Source organism: Triticum aestivum, chromosome 7B, assembly GCF_018294505.1.
Source record: "Triticum aestivum cultivar Chinese Spring chromosome 7B, IWGSC CS RefSeq v2.1, whole genome shotgun sequence".
NCBI lineage: Eukaryota > Viridiplantae > Streptophyta > Magnoliopsida > Poales > Poaceae > Triticum > Triticum aestivum.
In genome coordinates, this window is record NC_057813.1 from 458,431,859 (window position 1) to 458,444,250 (window position 12,392).

The 12,392-nt window shown below is 43.2% G+C and overlaps 1 protein-coding gene across 1 annotated transcript in view; it reads right to left on the minus strand.

Moving 5' to 3' along the window:
• The window catches only part of LOC123160317 (signal recognition particle 19 kDa protein), a 6,268-nt gene extending 5,591 nt beyond the window's left edge, over window positions 1-677 (minus strand). The window contains exons 1-3 of the mRNA XM_044578120.1: window positions 597-677; window positions 258-492; window positions 39-138 (exon numbers count right to left, since the gene is read on the minus strand). Coding sequence (XP_044434055.1) covers window positions 39-138; window positions 258-458 — 301 coding nt within the window. The 5' untranslated portion in view covers window positions 459-492; window positions 597-677. The remainder of the gene's footprint in view (window positions 1-38; window positions 139-257; window positions 493-596) is intronic.
• Between the last annotated feature and the right edge of the window lie 11,715 nt (window positions 678-12,392).

A 12,392-nucleotide genomic window follows, 5' to 3' on the forward strand; every position in this document is an offset into this window, starting at 1 on the left:
TCTCGTGCTCCTTATCAATGAACAGCTTTAGCGCTTACTTGTTCTGATTGCAGGGTTGACTGGGGAGCCGTCATCATTGGTGAGCTGCACCCTCACTCTCCCCACCTGGAAGAAATCCCGCGGATACGCCTTATCCAACTGCATATACACCATAAGCAGTCCAAACATCAACGACCGTATGAACCTAAGGAAGAACAGAGGGAATACCAGGCTGCAAAAATTCAACAAAAAGACGGGGGGAGAAACGATATGGGTACCTCGATGGCGCGAGGGATCTTGAGGTAGGCGCAGCTGTCGGCGATCTCGATGCAGGTGGGGTCGGGGCAGGCCTTGGCGGCGGCGATGCGGCGGCCCTCGGCGACCGTCTTCTTGGAGTTGAGGTACACCGGGTAGATGATCTTCCACTTCTTGATGCTGCTCCTCAGGTCGGCGCCGCTGCCGCTGCCGCCGGCGTCCATCTCCGCGCGATTCGGGTCGGGGAAGGTGCAGATCCTGGTGCAAGAAGCAAAGAGGTAAAGAGGTAGAGCGCGCGAGGTTAATGCGGTTCTCGGTCGTGGTCGGGTCAGGCCATGGAAGAAGGGAGCTCCGGTGCGTACCGGGAGATCTGGCGACTCGTGTTTCCCTCAAACAAGACACGGGGGTGGACGCGACGGTGATGACGATGATGAAGCGCACTGTAGGACTTTGATCTAAAAAAAACGAAACGTACAAACTTTCATGAAAAATATATTTCTTTTTTTTGCGGGGTATGAAAAATATATTTCGAAAACGTACAAACTTTTCATGAAAACTCAGCTGTGCATCTGCGTACAAAAAACAAATTTTCATGTTTACAATTTACTTTCTAATAGAACACTTAAATTTGTTTACTGTCAGTAGTAGAATTTTTTTTTACACATTACTGTCAGTAGTAGATGTATTCGAGAAAAATAAAGTAGTAGCTGAGCTGTTTCAAAAAGAAAGTCAGGGGTGGGCCAATATTGAAAACAGTTCATATGATTATTATTCTTTCATTTTCTTAAACCTTGCAACCAAGGGTGAAGAGGCGCATCTTTGCGCTAAACAAGCCTCACAATATAGAAGAAGGTGTTTATGGATTAACTATGTACTCCCTTCGTGAAGAAATATAAGAGTGTTTAGATCACTTCTTAGTCCTCTGCCTGCTGAACAATTGTAATCACGTTTGTTTAAATGGATGAAAGCTCTTGAGTTGTAAAAAGAAAAATCCTATAGTGGGTTGTGGCCCACCGGCCACCCCTACCTCCCCCGGGATGTTTTTTTCTTTTTTCTTTTGCAAAAAAAGACAATAAGCATATCTCTATATAGACGCCTGAGACAGTGATTATTTGAAAAGAATAAGCACATATGTCCTCACACACGCAACAAGAGCCAGTCCGTCCCACTCTTGTACCCTTTCATTTTCTCGCTCTTGTTTATAGCATAAACAAAATGACCGAGAATCAAAAATTGCTTCGAGAGAGTCCCGCATCGTTCGTTCGGGCGACATGGGAGGCAACTAGGGTTTCCTCTAGTTTCGTCATCCTTTTTTGAAAGTGCATTTATCTCTAAATGGTTTTTTGACATGAAGACAATGTGTTTAGTAGAACCAATAATGATGGTTATTAAGTTTTATCTCATGTCATTGATTCATCAGATATTTAATGTGGAAATGGTTGACCCCTTACTTCAATATCAAAGCGTAGTGTCTAGCATCAAAGATTTTGTTTCAATTTTATTGACTTGTAGAACAACCGCAGTACCAAGAAGGTCAATGTGTTTGAGTGATGGTGTGAGAACACCCTAACATAAAAACACTAGCCTTCCTACACGTACCACCAAAAAAGAGCTCTTCACTCTTTGTGTTTATATCCTCAGTGCCCAGTGGCAAGAGCACAGCTGTGTGCCTTGGCATTCCCAAGTTCGAATCCTGTGGAGTGGAATTTCGCAGATTTAAAACTTGGTGTCTCACACCTTCATTCCTAATAATAATGCCGCAGGGCTCCACCCTCGTTGGTCCAATATACCTTTAGTGCCTGATGAATGTGCGCAACGGTCATTTGTGAGGGGCACTGATACGTCCATTTTGCATCATGCTTTTATATCAATATTTATTGCATTATGGGCTGTTATTACACATTATATATCAATACTTATGGCTATTCTCTCTTATTTTACAAGGTTTACCATGAAGAGGGGGAATGCCGACAGCTGGAACTCTGGCTGGAAAAGGAGCAAACGTTGGAAACCTATTCTGCACAACTCCAAAAGTCCTGAAACTCCACGAAACAACTTTTTGGATTTAATAAGAATTTATGAGCGAAAGAAATAGGCCAGGGGGCCCACACCCTGTCTAGGAGACAGGAGGGCCCCCCCTGTAGGGCGCAGCCCCCTATCTCCTGGGCCCCTGGTGGGCCTCCGGCGTCCATCTTCTGCTATATCATCACTTTTACCCTAGAAAAAATCGTGGGCAAGCTTACGGGATGAAACTCCGCCGCCACGAGGCGGAACCTTGGCAGAATCAATTTAGGGCTCTGACGGAGCTGTTCTGTCAGGGACACTTCCCTCCGGGAGGGGGAAATCATCACCAACATCATCACCAACGATCCTTTCATCGGGAGGGGGTCAATCTCCATCAACATCTTCACCAGCACCATCTCCTCTAAAACCCTAGTTCATCTCTTGTATCCAATCTTGTATCAAAACCACAAATTGGTACTTGTGGGTTGCTAGTAGTGGATATTACTCCTTGTAGTTGATGCTAATTGGTTTACTTGGTGAAAGATCATATGTTCAGATCCTTTATGCATATTATTACTCCTCTGATTATGAACATGAATATGCTTTGTGAGTAGTTACATTTGTTCCTGAGGACATGGGTGAAGTCTTGCTATTAGTAGTCATGTGAATTTGGTATTTGTTCGATATTTTGATGAGATGTATGTTGTCTTTCCTCTAGTGGTGTTATGTGAACGTCGACTACATGACACTTCACCATTATTTGGGCCTAGAGGAAGGCATAGGGAAGTAATAAGTAGATGATGGGTTGCTAGAGTGACAGAAGCTTAAACCCTAGTTTATGCGTTGCTTCGTTAGGGGTTGATATGGACCCATATATTTAATGATGTGGTTAGGTTTACCTTAATACTCCTTTTTGTAGTTGCGGATGCTTGCAATAGGGGTTAATCATAAGTGGGATGCTTGTCCATGTTAGGGCAGTACCCAAGTGTCGGTCCACCCACATATCAAATTATCAAAGTACCGAACGCGAATCTTATGAACGTGATGAAAACTAGCTTGACGATAATTCCCAATGTGTCCTCGGGAGCTCCTTCTTCATTATTAGAATTTGTCCAGGCTTATCCTTTGCTACATAAAGGATTGGGCCACCTTGCTACACTTTATTTACTTTATTTACTTTTTCCTTGTTACTATTTATCTTATCACAAAACTATCTATCACCTACTATTTCAGTGCTTGCAGAGAAAACCTTACTGGAAACCGCTTATCATTTCCTTCTGCTCCTCGTTGGGTTCGACACTCTTACTTATCGAAAGGACTACGATAGATCCCCTATACTTGTGGGTCATCAGGCACCCTTCTTCCACCTCCAACCCTAACTCTTATCTATCAATCCCTGCACTCAAACACTTTGATACTTTGAGTATTGAGGGAGCAAAGCCTGATTAACAACTTGACCAAACCAATTAGTGTTCCCCTCAAGATTTCTTCAACAACTTGTTACTCCTGGAGCTTGGGCTCCTAGTCAGTCATGATTCCTTTAAAAGCTTCCCGCTTGTGGTGTGGCTCGGAGATGTATGTAGAGGCATGACAGTCATCTTCAAGACCAGTCACGAGCGATTCGAGGCTCCATTGAGGTGACTCGAGGAGAATAAAGTGAGCCACTTGATGACGTTCCAGAGCCTTGGCAGCAACACTGCTCCAACGAAGACTAGCACTTTCTCAAGGAAGTGTGGACCGCGGGATAAAATCCACGTCCATGACTCACTTATGGTTATTCTTTCCCCGCACTTTACTTTGCATTGCATACTTGTGGGCTTGCTAATTATACATTTGTATAGCTCACATTGCTTCGAACTTGCTTGTGATATAGGTTGTGTTCGCATTTCTATAGAACCTCATTTGTCAGCAAATCCCTAAAACTGACAATTAAGCTTGAAATTTGCAACCTCCTATCCCCCCCTCTAGTGGACCGTATCGATCATTTGACCTTCCCCTCCTCCTCTCCCTTTCCACCACCAAAGGAGGTCATCGGCAAGGTTGTGGGTCGCACGTGACGGTAACGACGATGATCGTGTCACTTTGTCCCATCATTATGTTTGAAACTCATATGTGAACACTGGCAGATGTGAAGATAGAACTCAGAGGTGGAAGCAACATAACTCGGAGTGATATATAGAATTAGGGTGACGCTACGCATCCGGCGGCGGATTATTTTCAAAGATCCGCCGCCTTCATGGCCATTTGATCTAGCGCATCCATCGACCCGGCTCTTTTCTCACAATTGCAACAAAGGCAATGTTGTTGAACCGTTTGCGCATATGTCTTGTTGCGGAAATTTTGATATTTTGTTGTAGATTTTTTTTCGCGTTAACTTTTTTGAAACATGAGTGTCATTGCGGACGGACTTAACTATTTTCTGCAACAAGGCGCATGTTACAAAAAAATTCTGCAATAAGACCCTTTAATGCGGAGCATCCTACGGTCATCCCCATGGACACTACTTCGACTACTCAAGCTCCAAGTGGACCCATGACAAGAGCTCGAGCACGTGCTATTCAATCCGAGGTTAACTCTCTCCTTGTTGAACTTCCCTTTGACCCACTTGAGACATGGCTACTACCTCAAACAAAGATGCTTTGTGTGATTAGGTACCAAGAAGGCAACCAAGGAGAAGTTACGGTGAAAGATGAACATCAAGAGCATGTAGACGATCTGCCCAGCCCAGAAGGACCGGAACAACCGCCCAACCACCGCCCGGGCAGAACAACCGGCCAGCTACCGCCCAACAACCGGCCCACCTTCTGTGATCGAGCAGAGCAAGGCCGGTGCTGCACCGGTTTTACCGGTTTCTGCCAAAAGACCGGAACAACCGCCCCGACGACCGAAACAACCGCTGCCCCTTCGGCGCACACCTCCAGAACCAGCGCCTGGGCTTCCAGCGGATCTACCGCCCCCGCCTGACCGGTACTACCGTCCCGCACGAGCTCTCAGCGGAACTATCGGCCACATGACCGATACTACTGGCCTGCCCGCGCGCAGTGCAAGGGTTTTTCGCCCCATGTATCCTCTCCCACTTACCCCTTTGTGGCTTAGCACTATATATACTTGTCTCCTAGCTTCGTATTAGGGTTAGCATTGGTTTAGCTCATTTGAGATAGAGCATTGCTCATCCGTACCGGATCTACTCCTCGTGAGGGACCGCACCTCTTCGGAGAAGATCCACCCGGATTCAAGACCTCCATCCGGAGAAGACAATCAAGACCTCCTCACGGAGAAGAACGGTTACTCTTGTATCGTCCTTTGTTGGCTTTGGATCTTGTGTTATGTTGTGCTTTGATGATCTAGCACTTGTGTGATCATATTCGTGCCGGTTGAGTGTTTCTCTTGTTTTCCCCCGTGATTTCCCTCGTGTCCTTCCGCGCGTTCTTCGTGTTCCTCGTAGGGATCCTCTCCAAATGTGAAAGATCGGCCCCTAGGGTTCCGCCCTACATCATATTGGTATCATGAGCCACATTGATCACATTTTTGGAGCCCCTACCCCGTGTTTTCTAGCTTGATTTTGTTGTTTTCATCCTAAATCCGAAAATCCCCACAAAAAATAGCCCCAGTTTTTTTTGTGATTTGTTGGTGTGATGAAATTTTGTTGGATTTAGTCCATGGATTTCGTGTGTAGTAGGTAGATCTAGCTTCCCCACAAGTTTCCCCACCTTCCATCCCCTAAATCCATCCAATTTTGCCCCGAAATCGTCCATTTCCGCCACAAAATCGCCCAATCCAGTTTTCCCGACACCAACGATACTTCCGCCCGCCAAACCGGTAGTTTCGCTGAGCTTCAGGACCGGTACTACCACCCCCCAAAGCGGTACTACCGCCCTTCCCAGGTTCAGCCTCGGCTGATTCACCGCTTTGCCCATAACTTCCACATCCGGAGTCCGATTTTCACGTTCTTTAGCTCGCTGAGAAGCTACTGACATACCCCATCCACCTAGATAGGTTCCAACATCAATAGACACCATCAATTTTTCCTAAATTTGGCATCTTTTCCTAGGGCTTTCACCACATCATCTGTTATACCACCACCGCTTTCCGCTACAACCATTTGCTTTTGGTCTTTGAGAATTTGAGTTGTGGTTCCCGTGTCCTATTGTGTTTCGGCTATATAGGTACGGTTCGACATCAACATCACCACCGCTCATCTTCGCAAAGGCCTCATCAACGCCAAGGACGGTAACTTCGACGACATCTTTGTCATACCTTGCAATTGCATTGATACTCACATGGCCTTACTTTTGCGTAGCTTACCCATCGAGACTAGCCATTGAGTATTGCCGGCAACGTGACTTGTGCACATTAGTGATCATACTCCATAGCATACATACCATGCCATAGTGGTGCATATCTTGACATCAACTTTTGTGTCACAAAGTTGTCATAGCATACACAATTGCTATATTGGTTCGTGAAGTTTTGCATGAGAAAAGAGCTCAAAAGTGAAAGAGCCACCCAAGCTTTTAAGCAAGGAGGAAAGATAAGCAAAGAGCTTATAAGCAAGAACCATAGCATCATCCTACATTAAGATTGTCTTATCGGATCATCTTGGATCATATCACCGAAATACCATACATATAGCATACTTGGGATAGAGGTCGTTGCATTTTTGCCTAGTAGGTTGTGCACAATTTCCGTATCCGCCTATTGTGCAATCGTGCTAGCGTCTCTCGTATATTGTGCAACAAGAGCATTTTCATGGATTTCACATTTTGGCTCACCTTTGGTTTGCACAATCCCACTTATCTATTTGCGTGTGTGTTTCTGTGTACCACTACTTGCTTGGTTGATACATCCATTTTGCATCTTGCTTTTATATCAATATTTATTGCATTATGGGTTGTTATTACACATTATATCTCAATACTTATGGCTATTCTCTCTTATTTTACAAGGTTTACCATGAAGAGGGGGAATGCCGGCAGCTGGAATTCTGGCTGGAAAAGCAGCAAACGTTGGAAACCTATTCTGCACAACTCCAAAAGACCTGAAACTCCACGAAACAACTTTTTGGATTTAATAAGAATTTATGAGAAAAAGAAATAGGCCAAGGGGCCCACACCCTGTCCAGGAGACAGGAGGCCCCCCCTGTAGGGCGCGGCCCCCTATCTCGTGGGCCCCCTGGTGGGCCTCCGGCGTCCATCTTCTGCTATATCATCACTTTTACCCTGGAAAAAATCGTGGGCAAGCTTATGGGACGAAACTCCGCCGCCACGAGGCGAAACCTTGGAGGAATCAATCTAGGGCTCTGGCGGAGCTGTCCTGTCGGGGACACTTCCCTCCGGGAGGGCGAAATCATCACCAACGTCATCACCAACGATCCTCTCATCGAGAGGGGGTCAATCTCCATCAACATCTTCACCAGCACCATCTCCTCTCAAAACCCTAGTTCATCTCTTGTATCCAATCTTGTATCAAAACCACAAATTGGTACCTGTGGGTTGCTAGTAATATTGATTACTCCTTGTAGTTGATGCTAATTGGTTTACTTGGTGGAAGATCATATGTTCAGATCCAAGGTTGTCAGAATCGTGATCTTGAATCGGATCGGAGCTCCGATGGTAGGATCGCAGATCATAGAATCTTCACTATCAGGATCGTGCAAATGTAGATTCTATGAAGTAAAATCGTAGAATCATAGAGGATAGTTTGGATTGTAAAGTAGTAGAATCATATAACAGAATCATGATTCTAACAACCTTATTCAGATCCTTTATGCATATTATTACTCCTCTGATTATGAACATGAATATGCTTTGTGAGTAGTTACGTTTGTTCCTGAGGACATGGGTGAAGTCTTGCTATTAGTAGTCATGTGAATTTGGTATTCGTTCGACATTTTGATGAGATGTATGTTGTCTTTCCTCTAGTGGTGTTATGTGAACATCGACTACATGACACTTCACCATTATTTGGGCCTAGAGGAAGGCATAGGGAAGTAATAAGTAGATGATGGGTTGCTAGAGTGACAAAAGCTTAAACCCTAGTTTATGCGTTGCTTCGTTAGGGGTTGATATGGACCCATATGTTTAATGTTGTGGTTAGGTTTACCTTAATACTCCTTTTTGTAGTTGCGGATGCTTGCAATAGGGGTTAATCATAAGTGGGATGCTTGTCCATGTTAGGGCAGTACCCAAGTGTCGGTCCACCCACATATCAAATTATCAAAGTACCGAACGCGAATCTTATGAAAGTGATGAAAACTAGCTTGACGATAATTCCCAATGTGTCCTCGGGAGCTCCTTCTTCATCATTAGAATTTGTCCAGGCTTATCCTTTGATACATAAAGGATTGGGCCACCTTGCTGCACTTTATTTACTTTATTTACTTTTTCCTCGTTACTATTTATCTTATCACAAAACTATCTATCACCTACTATTTCAGTGCTTGCAGAGAAAACCTTACTGAAAATCGCTTATTGCTATGTCTTGAGCTTGCATTGGTTTTCCTCGAAGAGGAGAGGGTGATGCAGCAAAGTGTAGCGTAAGTATTTCCCTCAGTTTTGAGAACCAAGGTATCAATCCAGTAGGAGGCTCCTCAAAAGTCCCACGCACCTACACAAACAAACTGAGAACTCGCAACCAACGCAATAAAGGGGTTGTCAATCCCTTCAGGCCACTTGCGAAAGTGAGATCTAATAAAGATAGTATGATAAGATAAATATATTTTTTGGTATTTTATAATATAGATGCAGAAAGTAAAGATGCAAATAAAGGTAGATTGAAAGCAAATATGATAAGAGATAGACCCGGGGGCCATAGGTTTCACTAGAGGCTTCTCTCAAGATAGCATAAGTATTACGGTGGGTGAACAAATTACTGTCGAGCAATTGATAGAAAAGTGCATAGTTATGATATTATCTAGGCATGATCATGTATATAGGCATCACGTCCATAACAACTAGACCGACTCCTGCCTGCATCTACTACTATTACTCCACACATCGAACGACTTCTGCCTGCATCTAGAGTATTAAGTTCATAAGAACAGAGTAACGCATTAAGCAAGATGACATGATGTAGAGGGATAAACACATGCAATATGATATAAACCCCATCTTGTTATCCTCGATGGCAACAATACAATACGTGTCTTGCAACCCTTTCTGTCACTGGGTAAGAACACCGCAAGATTGAACCCAAAGCTAAGCACTTCTCCCATGGCAAGAAAGACCAATCTAGTAGGCCAAACCAAACTGATAATTCGAAGAGACTTGCAAACATAACTCAATCATACATAAAAGAATTCAGAGAAGATTCAAATATTATTCATAGATAAACTTGATCATAAACCCACAATTCATCGGATCTCGACAAACACACCGCAAAAAGAGTTTACATCGAGTAGATCTCCACAAGAGAGGGGGAGAACATTGTATTGAGATCCAAAAAGAGAGAAGAAGCCATCTAGCTAATAACTATGGACCCATAGGTCTGTGGTAAACTACTCACAACTCATCGAAGGGGCAAGGATGTTGATGTAGAGGCCCTCCGTGGTTGATTCCCCCTCCGGCAGAGTGCCGGCGAAGGCTCCAAGATGGGATCTTGCGGATACATAAGGTTACGGCGGTGGAAATTGTGTTTCGTGGTGCTCCTGGATGTTTTCGGGGTACGTAGGTATATATAGGAGGAAGAAGTACGTCGGTGGCCGCCCGAGGGGCCCACAAGACAGGGGCACGTCCTATAGGGGGGGCCCTATCTCGTGGGGCCCTCGGAAGCTTCTTGACTTGCACTCCAAGCTCTCCGGATCATGTTCGTTCCAAAAATCACGCTCCCGAAGGTTTCATTCCGTTTGGACTCCGTTTGATATTCCTTTTCTTCGAAATACTGAAATAGGCAAAAAAAACAGCAATCTAGGCTGGGCCTCCGGTTAGTAGGTTAGTCCCAAAAATGATATAAATGTGTAAAATAAAGCCCATAAACATCCAAAAGGGGTAATATAATAGCATGGAACAATCAAAAATTATAGATACGTTGGAGACGTATCAAGCATCCCCAAGCTTAATTCCTGCTCGTCCTCGAGTAGTTAAATGATAAAAAAGAAATTTTTGATGTGGAATGCTACCTAGCATATTTCTCAATGTAATTTTCTTTATTGTGGCATGAATGTTCAGACCCAAATGAATACAAAATAAAAGTTCATATTGACATAAGAAATAGTAATACTTCAAGCATACTAATCAAAGTAATCATGTCTTCTCAAAATAACATGGCTAAAGAAAGTTACCCCTACAAAATCATATAGTCTGGCTATGCTCTATATTCATCACACAAAGTATTTAGTCATGCACAACCCCGATGACAAGCCAAGCAATTGTTTCATACTTCAATAATCTCAAACTTTTTCAACTTTCACGCAATACATGAGCGTGAGCCATGGACATAGCACTATATGTGGAATAGAATGGTGGTTGTGGAGAAGACAAAAAAAGTAGAAGATAGTCTCACATCAACTAGGCATATCAACGGGCTATGGAGATGCCCATTAATAGATATCAATGTGAGTGAGTAGGGATTGCCATGCAACGGATGCACTAGAGCTATAAATATATGAAAGCTCAATAAAAAAACTAAGTGGGGTGCATCCAACTTGCTTGCTCACGAAGACCTAGGGCACTTTGAGGAAGCCCATCATTGGAATATACAAGCCAAGTTCTATAATGAAAAATTCCCACTAGTATATGAAAGTGACAACATATGAGACTCTCTATCATGAAGATCGTGGTGCTATTTTGAAGCACAAGTGTGGAAAAAGAAATAGTAGCATTGTCCCTTCTCTCTTTTTCTCTCATTTTATTTTCTTTATTTTCTTTTTTTTTCTTTGGCCTATCTTTTTTTTTCTTTTTGGCCTTTCTCTTTTTTTCTTCTTCTTTTTTGTAAAGTCCGAAGTCTCATCCCGACTTATGGGGGAATCATAGTCTTCATCATCCTTTCCTCACTAGGACAATGCTCTAATAATGAAGATCATCACACTTTTATGGATTTACAACTCGAAGCTAGAACAAGATATGACTCTATATGAATGCTTCCGGCGGTGTACCGTGATATGCAATGAATCAAGAGCGACATGTATGAAAATTATGAAAGTGGCCTTGCCACAAATACAATGTCAACGACATGATCATGCAAAAAACAATATGACAAAAGTAATGCGTGTCATATGAACGGAACGGTGGAAAGTTGCATGGCAATATATCTCGGAATGGCTATGGAAATGCCAAAATAGGTAGGTATGGTGGCTGTTTTGAGGAAGGTAAATGGTGGGTGTATGGTATCGGCAAAAATTGCACGATACAAGAGAGGCTAGCAATGGTGGAAGGGTGAAAGAGTGTGTATAATCCATGGACTCAACATTAATCAAAAGAACTCATATACTTGTTGCAAAAATTTAGAAGTCATCAAAAACCAAAGTGCTATGCGCATGCTCCTAGGGGGATAGATTGGTAGGAAAAGACCATCGCTCGTCCCTGACTGCCACTCATAAGGAAGACAATCAATAAATAAAATTGTGCTCCAACTTCATCACAAAGCGGTTCACCATGAAGGAAATATGCCCTATAGGCAATAATAAAGTTATTCTTTATTTCCTCATATCATGATAAATGTTTATTATTCATGCTAGAATTGTATTAACCGGAAACATGATACATGTGTGAATACATAGACAAACTTAATGTCACTAGTATGCCTCTACTTGACTAGCTCATTAATCAAAGATGGTTATGTTTCCTAACCATAGACATGTGTTGTCATTTGATTAATGGGATCACATCATTAGGAGAATGATGTGATTGACTTGACCCATTCCGTTAGCTTAGCATTTGATCGTTTAGTATGTTGCTATTGCTTTCTTCATGACTTATACAAAGTTCCTACAACTATGAGATTATGCAACTCCCGTTTACCGGAGGAACACTTTGTGTGCTACCAAACGTCACAACATAACTGGGTGATTATAAAGGAGATCTACAGGTGTCTCCAATGGTACATGTTGAGTTGGCATATTTCGAGATTAGGTTTTGTCACTCCGATTGTCGGAGAGGTATCTCTGGGCCCTCTCGGTAATGCACATCACTATAAGCCTTGCAAGCAATGTGGCCAAT